This window comes from Tursiops truncatus, chromosome 5, assembly GCF_011762595.2.
Source record: "Tursiops truncatus isolate mTurTru1 chromosome 5, mTurTru1.mat.Y, whole genome shotgun sequence".
Classification (NCBI taxonomy): Eukaryota; Metazoa; Chordata; class Mammalia; order Artiodactyla; family Delphinidae; genus Tursiops; species Tursiops truncatus.
In genome coordinates this window covers 67,902,076-67,924,613 of record NC_047038.1, presented here as the reverse complement: position 1 = coordinate 67,924,613, position 22,538 = coordinate 67,902,076, and the positions used below count along the sequence as shown (strand labels likewise).

Below are 22,538 nucleotides of genomic sequence, written 5' to 3'. Positions count from 1 at the left end.
GGCCTTGCAACAAGATATAGATATAGATATAGATATAGATATAGATATAGATATAGATATAGATACACACACACATATATATGTATATATATGTATATCTATCTCTCTATATATATATTCTTATAGTGGGGAACTAACATTGTTTAAGGGAAAACTTTCTAGATGTATACCAACTTTTAAACTTTTTCTCTTAAACTGCTGAGAATAAGGTATTAGGTGAAGAATGTTTTTTTTTCAGATCAGTTAAAGTCAATTTAGTCAAAGTCACAGTCCTACTGAGTGAAAACTTCAGAAAAGTGAATTGAAGATATAGGTTTTGTAAATGACTTTCTAGCATACATTTCTACACCCTTCCCCCATTCAAAGACTACCTTGTTCTCTAATAGGAATCCTGCCATAATCACAGCATCTATTAATCCTCATAAATACCTCAAGGGAAACTTTATTGACTCCTAAACTTCTGCATTTTTCACTCTTATTTTTCAGGATGTCAAACTTGGAACAATTTGACTCTGACTTTTACCAATCTAATTATAACATTGAAAATCAGGAGCAGAGTTATAATGATTCTAATGCCTATGGAAATCTTTATGGATCTAGAAAGTAAGTACTTGACACTGAGAAAATATGTTCTCATTTTAAGAAGTCATAATATTTTGACAGGGAGTTTCAGGTAGGGAGTTTCCCTTGAGGGAAGCAAAACCTCTCCCCGCTGTATCTCAGTAAAATGCCCAAGAAGAAATGTTAGGAAAGGGCAGAGAAATGAATTCAGTTTCCCATGAATGGCCTTGATCGCCTCAGGCGATCAAGGTGAAAGACTTGTCGCCTCAGGTGAAAGACTTGTCTCCTCTTTTCAAAACATCACTTAACCGGGAGCATGAATACAGGCCCTGAACAAACAGAAAACATTTTCCTTTTACCTGATATTTCCCAGGATACTGCTCAAGAAACCGATTTTATTCAACTTAATAAACATTTACTGAGTGCCTGCATGTGTGTCGGAAATTAAGAAAGGCACTATAAACCCAAAGATAAAGAAGAAATCTATAATCTTTTCCCTCACAAAATTAAAAAATTTATGTTGGAGGGGGGACAATTAAATATGCTATTATAATACAGTGTGGCAATTCCTAACTGAAATCGAGATAAATGTAGTTCAGAATGTGTTAGTTATTTGAGTTGACAATTCAACTTGAGTTGAAAATAAATTAAAAAATGATTAAGAATTTAGTATTTACCCTCTACTAGTGCCCCAAATAGGGCAGTTAGAATGAGAAGAATTTGGTTCAATCTGGCTCTGGTATTTGTTTTTTGTCACATTGGGAAAGACAACTTCCCCAACTGAGTGTGTTAAACTGAGAAATAAGGATGTTAATAATACCTGCTTCGTGAGAATTGTCCGAAGAACAATTGTGATAACATGCAGGAAAGTGTGTGTTAAAGTAAAACCATTATAATATATATGTTATTTTTTCATATAACTATAGTTTGCAGAAGCAATGGACACCATTGCCGAGTCACTTAAACATGCATTTGGTTACACAGTTGCTTCTTTAGATGTTCTTTTACATTAGTGAACTGTGAGAAGGGACAGAGAAATTAAGGAATTTTTCCAAGGTCACACAGCTCGTAAAAAATGGGGTTAGGCTACTAGTCCAAGGTTGTTGGATTAGACTAAGTGGCATATAATTTATTGTAAAATCAAGACATTTTTGAGAGTAAAATGTGTGCTATTAATAACAATGTTGGTACAATAAGAATAAACGGGATCATCTTAGGCAAACTGGGATGTGTGGTTACTGTGCCATCCCAACAAGTTTAGGGCAAATAACCACATAAGAAATACTTCAAATTTATTAATTCCTGAAGTTTATTTTTCGAACACAGGTAAGTACCTTGAAAACTCCAGAATAAGGAGGAAAAAACAGAATAAATACAACAGGCAGTGGGAACTCTTCCGTTTCAACTACACCCAAGACAATTTGGATGTTGTTTTTATGGGCTGATGACTCCTGCAGACACAAGCAGATAGGTGCCGTTTTCACAAGCTACATCCTTACTACTCGTGCTGAACCACTGCTCTAAAGCGATAGGGAAAGGAATTGGTAACCAATGTTTTTAAAACTGTAGAAATTAAATATCTGGAATTTTATCTCATTCATGCCCCTAGTCTATGTTGTCTAGCATTAGTCAAATTGCCATAAGAACATCTTAACATGAAAAGCAATCCATACCTCTATCTACCTATCTATCTGAATATTATCACCAGGCAACTTAAATGTGTTTAAAATATTTATAAGAAAAATGGGGGAAAAGGATAAAGCTGTCTAGAATTGGCTCAATCATTGCTGAATCCAACAACAGAAAAAGAAGTTAATTTTATTTCATTTATGATTTACAGTTTGGAAGGTCGAGAAAAAACAGAAAAGTGTATGATGGCCCAGGGAGTAGTTTGAGCATGAAGGTATTACAGGATGGTAACTCAAAATATATAAGCCACATGATAGCTATCTAATAGGATTTTTCAGCTCTGTGCTCCTGTTTTATTGAAGGGATCCAGTGGCCTGCTGTTTCTTTTCTCCCTTCTCTTCTCCAGATGGAATAAGCACCTGGGCAGCATCCGCAATCCACATTTTCAGACTAAACGAAACTGAAAAGTCCAGTAAAAGAGAGACAAAGCTGTCTCCTTAAGCAGGGACTCAAACCACAGCCTTCTCCCCCCACCCCAGCCCACCCAATTTTCTTTCTCCATTTGACTGCACATATCAATGTTGACCAGAAATCAAGATGACAAGGAGATGGAAATTAATATAACCAAGTGAGGGCAAGTTATGATTATATTGCATTAGGTTGATGGCCTGGCCTACTTCAGATGCTTAGCATTTAAATCCAAGTCCTGATTTGGATGTGGTAAATTCCAACCCACACTGCAAGTCTCAGGAATTAGAAAAGGGCATATTAGCTGTGGTACTTTTATGAGGTACATAAAACATGGAGTCAGGTCAGTGATTTACAAGTGTGCATCAAATAACTCCAGAAACTTGATCTTTTATTCATACAGTGAATAGTTCAATTAAAATGTACCCCAAATCAGAATAAGATGTTCATCATACTGGCAAAAGACATAGGAATCCAGTAGCTAGTTATAATCAGTCTCTCTCTCCCTGTCCCCTGCCCCATTCCCTCCTCCTCAGTATGAGAGCTCATTTTAAAACACTTGTTATGCTCAATGAATGGCGTAGTGATCTGAAAGCTGGTTGAATGTGCTTCTTATGAATGAAGATATTTATATTTTTAACCAAGTTTTCTTAGTTTAGGATGAACAAGATGGAGTTTTCTCATTAAAAAAACAACTTAACTATCCAGTCATTCAGATAGGCATTATTTCCAATGACTGCAGCCAGTTTTCTAGGCTATATTTTCCCACTGCAGTTTCCAGCTTTTGAAATGGGAAATCTATTCCAATTATTTAGAGTAAGAAATAGCTGTTTCTGCAGAAAGGTGACAACAACTGGAAAACTCCCTTTGAATGTTTCAGCAGGACTTGAACAGATAGATACTGAATTATCAGCTTTTCTGAGTCTCTAGACCTGCGATTCCTTTAGTGTTTCAAGCATAGTTAATGGCACATCATTATGTGTACCCGCTGGCTGAGCCAGGATCTGGGAATGTCATACAAGCCCATTCCCCCAGGGATCAGACTGAAAAAGGAAAGGAACATCAATTGACCCTCATGATGGAAGTCCATACAGTTTTGGAAAAACAAAGCCTCTAATAAAATACGTACCTATTGATTATGTGATGCGACAGAAAACTGACTCTGTGCAACAGACATAATTCTGAAACCACCGAAAGTATAACTGAGTCTTCTAACAGTGATCTTCTGTATTTACATTGGAAGGTGAATGTTAAGTCCTGTTGTCTCAGAAACAGTTAAATATTTTTCCCAAGCTGGAGGCCATGCCGTATCTTAACACAATATCATCTAAGTAAAGACAAGCCTCTTCAGGCTGGTTGGAACTGTATAACCCCATGTATAGGTGGTGAGAAGGGGAATGTTGAAGAATTAGTGAGCATTCAGAGGGGTTGTATATGGACCAGGTGTGGCCATTGCTTCATGGCTTAGAGACGGAAAGCCAAGCCAGGCATGGGTGTAGTGGAGATTCTCCTGGTAGGAAAACAAAGGGTGGGTGGGATGTTGTCGAAGTCAGTCTGGGTGTTCCAGGGAAACCAAAATGGGAAAAAGCTAGAGATGATCAGCACAGAAGGAATACAAACTCTTGACTTCCTATTAATGTTGTTTTCTCTGAGGAAGTGGCAGACTGGGAGACAACAATTTGCAAATAGAGAAGATGCTGTTTCAGGGTGTGAGGAAGGTGTCTAGAATGCTTCAGTGTCAGTCTCGGGAAGAGAACAGCATACAGATACTTAGCTAATGCTTATTGATCACTTTTTGTGTGCCCCACGCTAACCTAAGTGCTTTATTTATTTCAGCTAATTTAATTCATCATAACCTTATGAGTTCTATTATTGTCTTCATATTACAGATGAGGAAACTGAGGCACAGAATGTGAAATGATTTGCCTAAGATTATAAAATTGGGATTTGAACCCAGGCAGTCAGACTCCAGGAGTCCTGTTTGCTAAGCACTCTACTTGGTTCAGGATACATCCTACCATGGGACTAGCATTACAGGCAGAAATATAATACATAGAGTTGGAAAGCAAAAGAAGGGGAAAATGACCAAGAATGTTGCCAGTCGTTCTAAAGGAGGCTTTTGCACTCACTTCACAGTTGTTTGAAATGATTTTTACAGGAATAGGAGATGCCTGTTAACAAAGGTAATATTTAAATCCTAGCAGCCAGAGTCCAGTGTTTATTCTGGTCTAATTCAGTTGAAATTTGGAATAATGTGTTGAGTCAGAAATCATCAAAGTTTCAGTATTTACCTTCTCAAAGAGCTAATTAAGATGCTCTGTAATCAAGGAAATCAAGGACCACTTTTTATGTTCCTTTCCCTCCCCTCCCCTCCCCTTCCCTTCCCTTCCCTTCCCTTCCCTTCCCTTTCCTTTCCTTTCGGTAAAAACAATTTGAAATGACCAAATAACCTCATGGATGAGCCCTTTTTTCTTCCTTCCTTTCTCTTCCTGCAAGAAGTTATTTACTAAGATTGTTTTCCAACTTTCTCACACAAATGGTGAAATAAAAACCAAATAAAAGCACAATCAAGGAAATATTGTAATATGGTGTTTCAACAAAACTAAACTGCACATTTCAAAAGATGGACAGTGAAGTCAGCTATGGAAGACTTTTAAGTCAGGTTCTCAAAGATAATTTGATTGTCAATAACTGTCTGGGAATAGCCAGAGCTAAAAAGTCTACTCCTTGATGGACAACGGTCAGTTTAGGTGTTTTTTTTTTCCTATGAATTGACTACTATTAAAATTTTGATTTTTAAAACTTTTTATTGAAATATAGTTGATTTACAATGTTGTGTTAGTTTCAGGTGTACAGCAAAGTGATTCAGTTATATATATATATTCTTCTTTTACATTCTCTTCCATTATAGGTTACTACAAGATATTGAGTATAGTTCCCTGTGCTATACAGTAGGTTCTTGTTGATTATCTATTTTAAACATAGTAGTGTGTATATGTTAATTCCAAACTCCTAATTTATCCCTCCCTCTCTTTCCCCTTTAGTAACCATAAGTTTGTTTTCTATGTCTGTGGGTCTATTTCTGTTTTGTAAATAAGTTCATTTGTATCTTTTTTTTTTTAGATTCTACAAATAAGCAATAGCATATGATATTTGTCTTTCTCTGTCTGTCTGACTTCACTTAGTATGACTATGATTTTTTACTTGCTGCCTCCACAGATTTATAGGGAATGTCCTGTTTGGTGACCGTCCCTGAAAACCAGTGAAAAAGCAGCATTGTGTAGGGATCAGGGCACTGCTCAGACAGTTTCAGTTCACAGTCCAGCACCTGAATGTTATTGTGTGTTACCAGGCAAGTCATTCAGTCTCCATGAACCTGTATTTCTTTTTCTGTAAGATGGGATTAAAACTACGGTTTTTACCTTGCAGAATTTTAATTACGTGAGAAAATGTGAAGGAGAGTGTCCAGCACATTGTAAATTATCAATACATGTTAGTCAATATGGATCATTCTTCTAGAGAGTTTTTTCACAACTAGTCACTTTTTTTGATTAAATTTAAACGTCAGGCAAGTTAATTCTTTCATGGGTAAATAGTCATAAAAACTAGGAGAAATCATAAAAGGAAAATTGTAGTTTCCTTCCTTGATTTGTCATAATAGCCCTTTCTTAGATGTGTAAATATCAGTATTTTCCTTTTTCTAGACAACAAGCCAGTGAGCAGCCTCAGGCTGCCTTCGTCCCACCAGAGACGCTCGTGTCATCCAGTTATGCGGGACAATTCTTTCAGCCAGCATCCAACCAGGATTATTATTCACCATCTTCTTACATTGACAGTTTTGATGAAGAGCCTCCTTTACTAGAAGATAAGTTAAGGAAGTGCTATTAATGTGTGTACAGCTCAAAGAACAATAGCAATAATCAGCTCTTAATGTGCGCTGTCAGCATGCCGCACACAGTGTTTTATGTGATTATTCCACATATAAACAAGAGTCTGCCAGACCAACACACTTAAACCTTTGGGAGTTTGTCTCCTGTATGTGTGGGGACAATTGGAAGTAGATACGAGCTATTGCTGTGCTAGTCTTGCAGTTTTTAAATGTTTCTTCATTGTTTCTTGAATGTGGACTCCCTGACCATATCTAGACAACAGTGAAGACATCTTTTGGCAGAGTGATTATATCAGAGTAACCACAAGCATATCTTACTATTTTCTGCTATGTTTGCCTGGGAGCAAAGTGGGTAGTTTCTCAGTACTCTTTTTTTGTTGTCATGGAGAAAAGACAGGTTTTTTTTCCCTTCCTGGCTCATGTGAGCCCGCACATCTCAGATAGATATGACTAAGTGGGAAGGAATATGATTCCAGTAAATAGCACTGTTGGTGGCAAGGAAACCTAGGGACCCTTGCAGTTAAAAGTGGCCCCCAAAGATTTCAGGCATCTTCCATCCATTGATTTTTTTTTTAATCCAGCCAATTTATATCTGCCACTTTTGTTCTTAAGGAATATCAACATGATGCTAGAAAACTAAAGTTCAAGGAGATTTATATTTGGAAGCCAACGGGCTTCCCTGGTGGTGCCGTGGTTGAGAGTTCGCCTGCCGATGCAGGGGACACGGGTTTGTGCCCCAGTCTGGGAAGATCCCACATGCCGCGGAGCGGCTGGGCCCGTGAGCCATGGCCGCTGAGTCTGCGCGTCCGGAGCCTGTGCTCCGCAACGGGAGAGGCCACAGCAGTGAGAGGCCCGCGTACCGAAAAAAAAAAAAAAAAATTTGGAAGCCAAGGAGAAATATTCACTGGCTAACTGCTCTAACTCTTTTGTATGTAGTCCAGTGAAAAGGGATAGGCTAAAATTCCCAATATTTCACATCAAAAGATCATTGTTTGCTTCTTATGAACACAGCCAGCCCCCTGATAGTAAAACATTCTTCTCTCTTTGCCTTCAAATTAAGAAAAGAGGAAAGATTTAAACCATTCAGAAAAGCACAGAGATTTATATAATCGATTTGTTGGCTCTTTAGAAGCCAGTTAAGTTTTTGGATCAATTACGCTTAACCAATTCATTCTAATTTGCCTCTGCATCTGATATCTAACACCTGAAAGTTATAAGCCATTCTCATCAAGAATTTTCCTTGACTCCACCAACATCTCTACATAAAAAAAACTATCAATTGACTAATTATAAAATTAATCTATGTTCAAAATAGAAATTTGGAAAATATAGAAACATATGAATAAAAATATTTAAAAATCACCAAAAATTTTGTCTCTGAGACATATCATTAATAATTTGATGTAATTTCTTCCATCCTTTATTCTGTTTTTCTATGAATATATACATATATACACTAAAAAATGAAATACTATATTTCTTTGACTATGAATATATTGGTAAATACTTAAAAATAAAAGTTGGATCATACTATGGGCATAAAGTTTTATATTTTTTAAAGTTACTTTATATCATAAGCATTTCTATACAGGCATTCTTTAAAGTCATTAAATGTTATTTGAAAATATGACATGTAATGGCTTCATAATATTTTACTATATACAAGTACTATATTTTAAATCTACCATAGAGGTCATTCTTTATAATCAATAATGCTTTGGTGAATATCATAGTAAAAACTTTGACCTGTACAGAATCTGTCCTTAGGATGGAACTATAACATTGGGATTACTGGGTCAAAAGTCATTTATACTGTCAGGCTCATCTAGAAAAATAATGAGCCAACAGACTTCCATAGTAGAATATGAAATGTCTTTGTTAAGTTGATAGGCAAAAAGGCAAAAAAGAATACTTCTTATTTCTTGGTTACTAGAAAAGTTAGACATTTTTTTCATATGTTTATTGACTGTTTTATATGTTTTTTTCGTATGTTTATTGTTTTACATGTTTTTACTTCTTTCTGTTTTTCAAGTTCTTTGCCAGATTTCCTATTGGAATCTTAAGATTTTTCCTTTCCTTTTTTATTTATAGAGATATTTATATGGTAAAGATATTAATTATTGTCTGGAATATGTATTTCAAGCTTTTATTTCCTAGGTTGTGTTTGCCATCTAATTTGTTTGTGGGATATTAGGGCATATAGTCATTTTATTAATCATGTTTATGTTTTTAACTCCACAATATTTTTCTTGGTAACTTTTCTTTCCAATTGCTCTTTTGTTTAGAATATATTTCTCCAGCTCTAGATACTGCTTATATCCTCTTGTAGATTCTTAAATTTTTAAATTATCTTTTTGTTTTTCACTTAAATTTTTGATTCATTGAAAATTGTTTTAGGTTAGTACATGAAGTAGAATTTAACTTTGTTTTTTTTCTTTAATGATTAATCAATTTTTCCTGTAACATTTACTGAAAATAATTTTTTCTACTTGTCTCAGATGCCTCCATTCTAATATTCTAAACTCAAATACATTCTCCCATGATGTCTTCTTAAATTTCAAATAGGAAATATACTAAATTTCCCCTCCTACTACATCTCAGAGAAATTCCTAGATTGTTTTGTTTTCTCTTTGTGATTATCTCCACCAAATGTATTGTATATTAGAAGAGAGAGTATCTGATATAATTTTGCATTTTGAGTCTATGAAATTTCTAGACTCTGATCCAATATGTTCTTCAGGCTGGGTGACTTTGTGAAAGCCTCAACCCTCATCTGTCTAAAAGATATAAAAAGACCATAGGCAGGATTTCTAGGATAAGATGATAAAAGACTTTTGCTAGTTTTTATTGAGCGTACACCAAAACAACCTATAAAATTATGAAGTTATAATAATTAACATCCCTTGCACAAAAACATGTTATTTGAAAGTGCACTCATTTATTCCTTAAACACTTAGTTGTCTAAAAGACTTGTTTCGTTTTATGTAAGAATAATAACCTTTGCTATTTGATCATGTATAATCAATGTTAACAAATGCAACTTGAAGAATAATAGTCAATTCAAATCTGTCAGACTAGAAAAATTACTGTGATATTTACATTTGTAGCATAGCCTGATGTTTACATTTGAAAGGCCAGTGCCACAATTTGCATAGTAAACAAAGATATTAATTCATTTTTATAACATATATATTGTATACTTTACTACCACTAGATGACAGCAAAACAATAAATTTTGCATTCAAATTTCACAGCAGTTTCATCTTTTTTTATCTTGTAAAATAAGTTGTTATATTAGGGTATCTACAATTGATAAATAGGTATCTCATTTGCATACCTTATAATAAATTTGAAAACAAAATATTATGGAGATGTATTTTGGTAAAAAACACACAAAATATTTTTTCTTATGAAAATATTTAGTAGGTCCTATGTTCATTCATTGTTTCATGACTCCATGTTGAAACATGCAAAAGTTAATTATGCCATCAAATAAATGGCTGATATCAGTAATAATGTCTCATAAAGCATTTTCATCTGGGTTTCTTCAGGAATAATGATTATGCTTTTAGAGGAGAAAGGTATTTTGAATTAAAGGCCACTTTATTGTGGTGAATACTGAAAACATATTGTTAACGTAAATATATAAATTGAAAATAAAGTTTGAAGACAACATAAGCCTCAGGTGAAATTCATTTAAACTATAGTATTTCTCAATTTTTAAAATCTTCTGCTATTTTAAAAATCGCATTGGACATTCTAACCTATTTTAAGTTGGTGAACTACTCATATACTCCAAAGTGTATGTTCATTAAGAAATATATAAATACACTGTGAAACTAAAAAGGGAAGTTGAAATGTAAATGATTTGCTCACTATTTATTTAATTCAAATTAAATTCAAATTCTTTCTTTTCAAGCTTGGGTTGGCTATCAATTGTCAACCTGGATGTGAAAAGAGTGAAAGATACACTTTCTATCCTAGTTCGGGCAATGTCTGGCTGACCTTCTAAAAATGTCTAGGCCCCTGTTAGAGCAAGGTCCCTGTATGTCATGGCGATCATTGAAAGTTCATCTAGTATTCTGTGTGTAGAATGTCAGCTTTGCAAGGTGTTTAGGTGGTATACACAACTATAAAAGAAGTTGAATTATACCCTGTCTCTGACCAAAGAGCGTTACTAAATTCCGGGAAGGGAAGTTGAATGGCAGGTACCAATGATTTAGGGAGACAATCCTTCACATGGGAGAACTGGGCTCACTTCAAAAAACTACAAACCTTATGAGATTAGACGCATGTTGACTCAACAACAGCTATATGATTAAAAGCATGGGTTCTTTTTTTCTTTTGTACCCTCTTGTTTTGTACCCTATCCCTAGCCCCTGGCAACCACTTTTCTGCTCCAACTCTATGAGTTTGACTTAAAATTTTTTTAGACTCCACATACAAGTGATACCATGCAGTATTTGACTTTCTCTGTCTGGCTTATTTCACTTAGAAAAATGCTCTCAAGGGCCATTCATGTTGTCACAAATGACAGGATTTCCTTGCTTTTTTATGACTGAATAGTATTCCAATGTATATGTATATATATATATATATATATATATATATATGTATGTATACCACAACTTTTTTACACATTCATCCAGCAGTGTACACTTTGGTGGTTTCCATGTCTTGGCAGTTGCTGCTTTCAGCACGGGGGTGCAGATATCTCTTTGATATCCTGTTTTTGTTTCCTTCAGATATATTCCCAGAAGTGGCATGGCTGGATCATACAGTAGTTTTATTTTTTATTTACTTTTTTTTTTTTTTTTTTTTTGCGGTACGCGGGCCTCTCACTGTTGTGGCTTCTCCCGCTGCGGAGCACAGGCTCCAGACGCGCAGGCTCAGAGGCCATGGCTCACGGACCCAGCCGCTCCTCAGCATGTGGGATCTTCCCGGACCGGGGCACGAAACCGTGTCCCCTGCATCGGCAGGCAGACTCTCAACCACTGCGCCACCAGGAAAGCCCAGTAGTTCTATTTTTAAAAAACATTTTGAGGAACCCCCATACTGTTCTCCATACTGGCTGCACCAATAAACATTCCCACGAAGAGTGCACAAATGTTCCCTTTTCTCCACATCCTTGCCAACACTTAATTTCTTGTCTTTTTGATGTTAGCCATTCTAACAGGTGTGAGATGATATTGTGGTTCTGATTTGCATTTCCCTGATGATTAATGGTGTTGAGCACATTTTCATGTACCTGTTGGCCATTTGTATGTCTTCTTTGGAAAAATTTCTGTTCAGTTCTTCTGTCCATTTTTTAATTGGACTATTTTATTTATTTAGTTTTCTATTACTGGCTCTGTGACTTTGGAAAAGTTCATCACTCCAAACCTCAGCCATCTGATGCACAAAGTAGGAATAAAATAACAGTACCAGCCTCAATGCATGTCAGTAAGACCAACACATGTAAATCTTGTAAGGCTTACAGCAAAATTCAGTAAAAATATTCAGTTAAAAAGAATTCCACTCTTTTTAGCTCAAATGTATGTACTTTCCAGTAGTTTAGCTCCAGTTTTTCCTAACCTCCACCTCACCCATATTCAAATTTAAAATGAGAGAAGGAGGGTAACCAGCTTGATTACTGGTTCCTAAGTGGTGACGTTATATTCTCCTTTATGAATGTCCTTTTTTTCTACTCCAGATGCATCTTAAAGTTTAGCTTTATAGGAGTGGTGAGGAAAGTAACTGGTGTGATGTTGGCATTTATTTCTATATTCAGTGGATGTCAAATGGCTGGTTTTTTTGGTTTTTTTTAATGAAAAAGATATAAGAGGAGCAGAATCTAGCAGCGGGTCTGTAAAGAGACAGTCAGAATTCTTTGAAAAACAAGGCATTGGAGAAATAATTAGAAATTACTAATTGAGTGTAGACTCATGGACACTGAGCCCACTGCTTTTGGATATTTTATTCTAGCATCACCACTCATAAAAGGGAAAGGTTAATTGTCTCAAGAATTTAATCTCTGAATACACAGACTCAACAACACACAGCACTGACCTTATTAAAATATGTATGCACGCCATGATTGCTTTTACTTGCTGAATGAGCCATTGCCTTTTCTCTTCTGTGGAGTTTCAGGCAGTTAGCATGGTATTGCTCTTCTCATCAGGCGGAGTATAAGTAAAATCCCAGACCTAGGCTAAGTGTCTTTAGATTAGATAATACTGCTAATTGAAAATTATGCATGTTTGGTAGGACAAGTTTCAGAAGTGTAAGCAATAGAAAATGCAGGAAAAAGAAATATCTCAATGGGCATTAAGATGGGACTTTTCGTTTGTTAGCTACCATTATATTTTGTTTTTACTGTATAATGTCCATTTCCTCATTTTTGGCTGCATTTTAAGCTTCTATTTGCTGCAGAAGGCAGGGAAATTTTTCCTTGATGGAATTATTTCTCTAAAATATATCTTTCAGCTCATTGTGTGGGAATAAAAAGTCTTTTTTTTTGTTTCAAGGTTGCTATATATTACGTAGAACTTTAAACTATGAAGGTATAACAATCAGATTAAAGTGCTAAGTAAATTAATAATATTTGTTAACTTTAATTAAAGAATATTACTCATGTTTATTTTTCTATATTTATATTATCTCCTCCCCCTTCTTCTTTATAGAACTTGGAATTAATTTTGATCACATACGGCAAAAAACATTGACAGTGTTAAACCCACTGAAGCCAGCAGATGGCAGCCTTATGAATGAAACAGACCTCACTGGGCCCATCCTGTTTTGTGGGGTCCTAGGAGCTTCCCTACTTCTGGTAATGGACGGCAGCAAGCATTACATATTCTTTTTTTTTTTCCTTTTTTTAAGCTAACATTGGTTTATCTAAGTTTCATGTTTACAGCATTATATTTATACTTCTGCATACACCACAGCCAAGTACCAGATTTTAAGGCACGTCCTTTCAAATGTCATTTTTGAAGAGGTCTTTGTAAATACGGAAGAAAGTATAGCACTTTATGAAGTGAAAATTGTTTGATTCATAACTACATTTTTTTTTGGTGAGAGAGACATATTTAATAGAACCATAATGACACAGAGAAACTGCCATCATGTATTACAACAGATAAAAAATGTAAATTTAAATAGAATTTCAAAAATCAAATCACCAAGACAGATTTTCAACAAAGCAGGAAATCATATAAATGATTTGCTTGTAATTTAAGTCTTTTTTGTTGTTTAGAAAAGACTGTCGATCTGAAAAAGTTGGAGGAACACATGGATTTGGGAAACAGAGGGCTGAAATTTTATTTCTTGTTTTCTGTGAGATTTCTGTTGTGACACTGGACAAATCCCCTCTATTTACTCATCATTTTCATTGCTGGGGTGTATCTATCTCTAGACTATTTCAAATATTCTGTTAGGTATGAGATGAGTCTCCTTGTTTCTGGTTAGGCTACTATGAATAAATTGACTTGCAACGATAAGCAGTGATTTGTTTATTCAACCTGTATATTTCCCCTATCATTTTAGTTTTCTCTTTTTTATGAAGGCAATTTTTCCCCTGACATCTCCATTTGTCTTGTGTATGGGCCTCTTTCGTTCTTTAAATCTGGGAGTAATGATATTCAGAGTCATCAAAAAAGAAAAACATATTTCCACCTAGGTTAAGTTTAGAAGGTATTCTAGCTTATAGTTTAGAAAAATGATTTCTCCACCCAAAAAAGGGAAGAAAAAGAAGAAATGAGAAAGGTCTATGATTTTGTATTAAGGAGGTAATGACAATACATTAAAAACAGAGGATGAACAAGATGGTCAAGCCAGTCTGACAAGTACAGTTTCATTAGGGCACAAAGAGATAAATTTGGCAAGAGAGGTAATATAGGAAATTAAAGATTCTAAGAAAAGTCCTTAAAATAACTACTCATTTCACTTTCCTTTCTTACAGCTATCCACTTCCCTAATGCAGCTATACTTCTCAAAACTAGCTGTAAAATGTATTTGCAACTAAATGAGTCTTCACTTTTCATTATTAATTACATAATACTAATCGAAATTCTGATAGAAATCTAATTTCTGCATTGTAGTGTGGTCAATAATCACATCATATTTACCCAATGCAATAGTACTTAGTTATAGCATCTTATTTCTTCCTTTGAACTACAGCAAATGCAAATACTCAAATAATCTAGCACTATATCAACCAGAGTTTTAATTTAGTCTCTAACGTCCCTTCTGTCTTTGTCATAGTAATTTGATAATCTTAGATTAAGCTGCTAAGTAAGACCATGTCAATTAATCAAATTGTCAGAAACAATCAATTTAATATATTAACTCATCTTTCTTTTTCAGGTAATTTGTAATATAACAGCTGTTTGTTTTTCTGTAGAAAATATTACTATTACCACCTCTTAAAGGAAAGCATTAATCCCATTAAGATCATTTTTGGGTACATAATGTTAGTTGGAATTATTTAAATATCCTCTCTTTTGTTTTAAGTGCAAAGTAATACAGGCAAAGAACTCAACTGAAAGTGGAAAAATTGGATCTGCCCCTAACTTTGCCTCCAGGTGTGATCCTGAACCTTGTTTTTTGTTTTCCTATTTCTTGGCCTTCATTTTTTTCATTTTGAAGATCAAAAAGGAGGTTTATATAAGTGGTTCTTAAGGTTCGTTTCAGTTGTGAAATTTTAGGGAATGTGTAAAAGTGCGTATTTTCTCAAACTTTTTAGGCAAATATTTTCACTTCACCTTTACCATTAGATGTGGTCACTTCAGAACTGATTCTGATACATGTAGAACAATAAGGACCGAAAAACTCCACTGGATATTAATAAAGCCAAATTTAACTCAGAGTCCATTTGAGGCTGTTAACCCTGCCCTGGATATCTAAAATTAAAATGTAAAAGATGATTTTATGGGCTGGTATATGCATTGTACTAGAGAAAGCAAAACTAAATCCAGAAACAATATTCAAATCTGTTCATTATCTCTGGAGGCGTAAGATTCATAGTCACATACTCATCATTTTTATGATTTATAATTATATAAGGCACAACACCTTTCAGTGGACTTTCTTCATGTTGAAGGAAGCAAACTAAAAAGAACTGCTTCAAACACTCAACACAAATTTAACTTTACTTATTCTTCCTCTTAAAATTATTTTCACCCCCCAAACCATGAACACAAGTGTTTTAAAGCTATGGCTCCATTTAATTTTTCTAGTAGAGCTAAGAGTGTGATCTGGAAAAGGAACATGCACAGCCAATATAAAAGCATAATCAGAAGAATAAGAAGTATTTCAAGTAAAGATGTAGTAATAAGGGTGGTACAAGGCTGCCCTAAAAATTTTTGAATTTAAAAAGAAATCGAACATTTATTTTCCATTTCAATTACAAGTCCTTGTTAGAATTTGAAACAACTTAAAAAATGGGACTGGCCCTGCCAGATGGAATTGTACCTCAAATTAGATAAACTAACAAGAGTAAGAGATAAGGAGAGAGGTCAGTAACTGATATGGAAAAGGACAATTTTACTACCAAATTAGTTTTATCCACCCTCTATTTACCCCATGCACAAAACTGGTTAGGGTCATGGACCAGCTATGTGTCCTTTGGGTACAGGGAAGTTGTGTTTCACCATTACAACCATTCCTACCTCAGAATTATCCCACCCAATTAAAATATTAAGTAGAATGTTTCTCTAATACATGAAAGTGATTTGAAATTGTCACTATTTTCCAAGTGGAGCAAACTCACCCAATAGAGCAGTACATAACTGATGTGTTTCTTTTAGCATGCCCATTAGCATTATTGGCATTATTTCACAAAATAGCCAGGAGGACTTATTATGACTAATGCAGCAAAGAATTCTGCAGCATAGCCCAGGGACATTTTGTGAAAGAACTTTGTAGTGATCAACTTCCCCAACTGCAGAGGAAGAAAACTTCAAACTAGCCGGACAATTTTAAACATTAAAATGGTCATGATATTCTCCATTAATTAATTACAAAATAAATATCTCTTTATTCTGTAAGACATAAGGACAGCTATGGAGCAGAAAAAAGGACAGCTAAAAAGCTCTCTCTCTGAATCAATTTACCAGATCCTTTGTTGTTTTCAAATAATTCCCATGAAAACTGGAGTCAGCCTCCTCAATCTTTATCTAGAATTTCTAACCAGCTTAATGTATATATATAAAAATGACATGCATTCTTTACTGGAGCTTTGGCACCCTCGGGTAGCAAACATTAAAATATCCTGGGTTGAATCAGTAGTAGATTGTGACTTTCCCTGGATGAGTTTAACGGTGCTGGCTCAGGAACAAGTCTCTCGTGCTCTGTGGGTGATGGCTATTTTGATGAATCCTCAGGTCAGTGGTCTATCCTGAACACTACTGACTTCCTTTAACAATACCTCTTTTGTGATTTGCTATCAGTTGGTTTATATAAATCAGTTTTTCATAAAGTCTGTTCAGTTAAGCTGGTAATAGGCATTATGAAAACAAAGGATTCTGGGGTCAGATAAGTTTGGGGTATACTGGCTTAAATAAGGTTAAATAAGTCCCCTTGTTTACGACTTGTTAGAGCTCCTGCAGGTGTTAAAGACCTAAATTTTAGAGCTGGACTGCCTGGATTCAAAACTGAGCTCCACTGCTTACCATTATTTTACCTTGGGCAAGTTCCTTAACCTCTCTGCACCTCAGTTTCCTCATGTGTATAATGGGTACAACAATGGTACCAACTAATTATGTTGTGTGGATTAAATAAATTAATATATGTGAAATCTTTAGAATAGGACCGAACATAGTAAATCTGACAGATGTTTGCTAATATTACTAATATGTTTTGTAAATCTCCAAGACTAAATTGGAATGTTTTCATTAACTTATTCATCCATTTAATTGTTCAACAGATATGGGGAGAAAAATATATCCTTACCTATGCCTAGTACCCCAATAGGCAATCTATGATAAAAAATATAAATCTGGAAATATAAGCACGCTTGTGCCATCTCACGTATAGTTCAAGGAGGGGGGGTGGTGGTGTTTGTTTTCATGACCTGAATCCGTATAACAGGCAGTATTTTTTCCAGAACTCCCAGTCTCGAGACTTATACTACAAAGACATGAGCAGCATTGAGCTGATTGATTCGAAAGTACTCTCTGCTTTGTTGACAATCTGATTTCTTCTTGATGTTTGTTCTATGTTCAAACCGTTTTCTTCCCGTTGTTTCAGGCAGGAAAAGTCCAGTTTGGTTACGTGTATGGCACGAGTGCCATTGGCTGCTTAGGGATTCACGCCTTACTAAACTTGATGAGCTCTTCAGGGGTGTCCTGTGGCTGCGTGGCGAGTGTTCTGGGTTACTGCCTGATACCCATGGTCATCCTGTCCAGCTGTGCCATCTTCTTTTCACTGCAGTAAGCGTCTGTGTGTGCTAATTGACCCCACCTGCACAATCATCGCTAGGGTTTGCCACACCAGTACAACAGTTAGCCTCTTTCTGATCATGTTAGTAGTGGGATTGGGGAAACTGGCTATTAAAAGCTACATACAGATTCAGGAAAGTAGGTCGGTTTTGGCTCAGGTGCTGTTCCTTTCAATGATTTAAAAAATAAATTAAACGAAGTTATCTTTAAAATTAGCACTTTGTAAGTTGTCACATCCTTCAGTATGAACTATTGTCATGGGTAATATAACCAAAAACAGAAAATTCACTTGTTTGAATTAAGAAGAGTAAGTGCCTGGTGCACACTGACAAATTGCTTCAGCTCCCAAGCACTCTGCCTTCTAGGCAGGAAGCAAGTATTCTTTCTCAGCTGGACTCCTTGCAGTGCAGAATTCCCAGGAAGCCTAATGAGGATATTACTGCTAGAGAACTTTATAGCATATATGCTCAGTCAATATTTTTTTTTCTTTTTTACTTCCTGGGCAGATAGTATTTGCAATTCAAAAATATTAATGAGGATTCCGTAGATATGCTTCTGTCGGGCACTTTCCCAGGGCAGTGCATATCACTACCACTTTGGTTGGGAAGAGTAAGTAATTACATAGTCCTTTGTCACCTGCCATGCTCCAAATCCAATTAGAAATAAACATTTGCCATCAGTGCTCATTCTTCCACATCCAAAGGAGACACAATTCACATTTTTTTTTCTTGGATGATCCAAGTTTTAGGTTATCAACACTATACTGGATAGGATATTACATACAGAATTTTGCCAATGCCAGATAAACATTTTAGAAAGACTTTAATATTTTTGTTTAGATATAATCTCAGATATTTTCTTCATAACGTTATTGAGAATGACATAGATGGAAATGCTTTTTTTGTTTTAATATGGTTTCATTTTGAAAGTAATAGTCTTGAGAATAACAGAGCAAACTCTTACTTTACCAGCGAGTGCTTAACACGTAAAAGAGAGGAATACAACAGAAAATGGAAACTTTGAATGTATAAGTACAATGTGAGTTAAAGGTGTATTTATTGAGTCTTGTCCATGGAAAAATTCCACTTTTTGTATATCATGTTCCTTAGCAAGCTGTTCTGTTTGCTATGTTGTTTGGTACAGATGTTTGACAAGTTACTACAGAGTTCAGTTTTACAACTTCCATTTTGTCAGATGCTTTTGCCAAAGAATACTATAATGATCAACCATTTAAAAATTCTAGGTTTTAGACATTATTTCCATCAAAGTTTAGCTTTGGGGTATCTTAAATGACTCCAGATTATTAGGGAAAGAAAATAAAAACGACAACTCTTGAATTTTGAGACTCATCAGAGGTCTGGACATTTTTCATTAGATTTTCATTCTGAAATGTAAAGGATGAATTAGAAATCCTTTAAATTATATTAATGGGGAATAAGCTATCTGATCTCTAAGACCATTAAACTGAAATTGCCTTTTTGGGCATATTACTATAACATTCAAATGAATTATATATAATCTCACATTTTTGTTCACCAAAACCTGTAAATTGAATCACTCTAAATTTTATTTCTAATAGATATTAACTAAACCTACAAATGTAATATTTACTAGAGTGTTTTAAAATATTTTTGGTTTGTTCATAATCTAAGGCATCATAAGCTATATTGTACACTTTTTCACTTGTTTTGCTTTGGTTCAATTATTAAAAGTAGGCATTTCTGTCATTCTCACAAATAATAAACACAATTCTCAATTTCAGATTCAGCCAGGATCAAGTGAGGCAGTATAGTTTGACAGTGGCTAGAACAATATGCTGGTACTTAGCAGCACTTGACCTAATGACCATTTCACTTTGCAATTTTTTTAAGTCACTTCACTCCCATTTCTTCCTAAAGAACCAATTGTCTCCACAGTTACTTTTTGAAGATACCAATTTGAACAAATCCATTTTGATATTATAAAAATCCACACGTTTATTTGCCAAAGTGATCTTCAGCAATGAGGTGGGAGGCCACACACATCTGTGCCTTACTGCTGCATCTGTTCCCTCCCTGAGCTGTGTCAGGCTTTGCTGTCCTAGACAAAAACCCAGGACATGGACCTGGGAGCGCTGGGGAGTAGGAACCCCACTGGAATGCGAGTCCAGTCATTTTTCTGCTCATACTGGGGGTAAATTTAGGAAGAAAGTGGGGAAAAGAAATCTGTAGCTATAAAAGAAGTCTCTAAACATAGCTTATATAAAAGAATTTCGAAAGTTGGGATTTGAATGTTGACTCATGAGAGTGACAGCAGGTCAATTCTTCTGTTTCCAATAATCTGAGTTTTTACCACCCTATAAAATATTTAGCTTCTAATGGTGAACTTGATTCAAAAATTTTCTAAATAGCTGAGGCCTTTGAGTTCCTGTGGTTCCTCACCCTCCTTTTACAAATTGAGAAAGTGGTTATAAATATTGTACCAAGGACATTTCAGAGGCAGCTGTGATTCAATAACCTCTTTTTCTCCTGGTGTAAGATAACCATCTCCTTTGTCTTTGCTCTAGGGGCACCTTTGGAACTGTGTTGGCACTGGTCATCATTGGCTGGTGTAGTCTCTCAGCCTCCAAAATTTTCACTTCAGCCTTGGCCATGGAAGGACAGCAGCTTCTCATTGCTTACCCTTGTGCCTTACTTTATGGGCTTTTTGCCCTCCTAACAGTTTTCTGAAGATTATTTGAGATGGCATTACAGGATTCTATTTGTTTGTCGCTCAGATTATCCTGGAAATGTATTGGCATTCACATTTGGTCATATGATTTCTGTTTTATCGCTGTTGAGAGAATAATAAGCAGAGAGACAAAACAGCACTTAAGGATGGGGCTCTAATAGGCTGTTTGGTTTTAATGATGATTTGCTTATTGGTTGGTGCATTAAAACAATTTAAAATACTTTAAAATAAAAAGGGATACAGTTGTTGTACTGATGGACCCTGCTTTTCTTAATGGATGTATTTCTGAGAAATTGTAAGTAAATAAAATCATATGCTGACTGGGTAGAGGAAATCTACAGTGAGCCTTTTGAGAAATCTTCATGACAGTTCAAGCTGTGTACAAGTTGTTTAAGTCACACTGTCCAGGACCTTTGGAGAATTTCAGGGGAGGTGTTATTTAGGGTTTGATTCACCTGAGAGTCAAAGAATCTCCTGCCTTTCCATTCATTTACTTTCACAACTATTGTTAGGTCCCATTTGCACAATGCATTCACTCACCACTTTTTCAAGCCCTAACTTCCTTCTTACTTGGTTTAGATGCCATGGTTCATTACTATAATTTCTCCCTTGAATATGTATATCCTCAGTACCCTTGCCATTTTGCTCCCTGAATAGATGAATGTGACTGGAGGAAATGTCACTTGTTTCTATTTTATTATATGACTACATCTTAAATGGCTGCTCAGTACAACCTTTTGAGTCCTATTACATTACCCTACTATTGATAAATTCACTTTCGCACTTTCTGAGTTGATTGTTTCACATCATTTCTTCACTGCTCAAATCTCCAATACTCCTCTCATACTGTTAGTTGATGACCTTTCTTACTTTATTGAAAGAAACATCTAGAAAAAAAGTATGTCTTCCCATCACCAGATATATCAACCTACATGCATCTTTATAGATACATGTATATATCTATAAAGACGTGTGTGTATGCATATGTGCATATATATATATATATACATATACACACACACACACACACACACACACACATTCCCCCTATAAAAGCCAGAGAAATGGGCCATAAATGAAGAGTGATATTGAATCAAAGGATTTTTATTTTAAGGTAAGAAACATTGAAAGATATTTACGTGCTGCTATGAATAATAGGTCAAGAGGAAAACACTGGTTATGCAGGTGCAGGGGCTGGATGTGGAGAAGAAAAGAGACAGTGACAAGGGGGAATGTGTGATGGAGTTATTATCAGAGATAACTTTTTATTTGAAAGACCTATCCATATGGCAAGGAAAATATCTAATTACCAAACAACTGCTCTTGTGATTGTCCTGTGAATTACCTCCTCCCCTTTGAAGCTCCAGACCCCTATCCCATTCCTTAGCTCAAGATGGCATATAGGCCTCAATTGTTCAAATTGTCTTTAGGTCTCATATCTTTGGGGCTCCTGTATGTATGAAATTAAATTTGTTTTCTCCTGTTAATCTATCTTATGTCAATTTAATTATTTGGTCAGCCAAAGAACCTAGAAGGGAAGAAAGAAAAATTTTTCCTCCTGTGCAGTGGGTGTTGATAATTGTAGTAAATAAGACAACCATGGCTGCAGCCCTAATAGAAATTACTTTGGGAGTAGGAAAAAAAAAAAGACAATAAACAAGTAAACAATAAATAAACAAGATAATTACGGAAGTATGAGAAGAATGCTAAGGAGGAATATGTTGAAAAGAAGGCAGCACTGTGGTAAATGTTAGACTTCTGTACTTTATAATTCATTAATTAACCTGTTAACAAAGCATGGAGTTTCCTTAAGTTCTTGCTCTTTCTATTTGGACTAAGATGGTCTTCTTACCCTTTGCTTAAGG

General features: G+C 35.4%; 1 protein-coding gene across 1 annotated transcript; it reads left to right on the top strand.

The window, feature by feature from the left end:
• Positions 1-487: 487 nt before the first annotated feature.
• YIPF7 (Yip1 domain family member 7) lies at positions 488-22,143 on the top strand. The gene is made up of 5 exons (XM_019928042.3): positions 488-603; positions 6,363-6,521; positions 13,208-13,355; positions 17,774-17,955; positions 20,510-22,143. The coding sequence occupies exons 1-5, from the start codon at positions 488-490 to the stop codon at positions 20,670-20,672; spliced, it is 768 nt and encodes a 255-aa protein (XP_019783601.1). The 3' UTR covers positions 20,673-22,143.
• The last annotated feature ends 395 nt before the right edge of the window (positions 22,144-22,538 follow it).

What these genes read in the sequence shown, in the direction of transcription:
- YIPF7 (XM_019928042.3), top strand. Translation starts at nt 488, where the DNA reads ATGTCAAACTTGGAACAATTTGACTCTGACTTTTACCAATCTAATTAT. An exon ending in AATCTTTATGGATCTAGAAA is followed by an intron (nt 604 to 6,362) that starts GTAAGTACTTGA and finishes TCCTTTTTCTAG; the next exon opens with ACAACAAGCCAGTGAGCAGC. An exon ending in GCCATCTTCTTTTCACTGCA is followed by an intron (nt 17,956 to 20,509) that starts GTAAGCGTCTGT and finishes TCTTTGCTCTAG; the next exon opens with GGGCACCTTTGGAACTGTGT.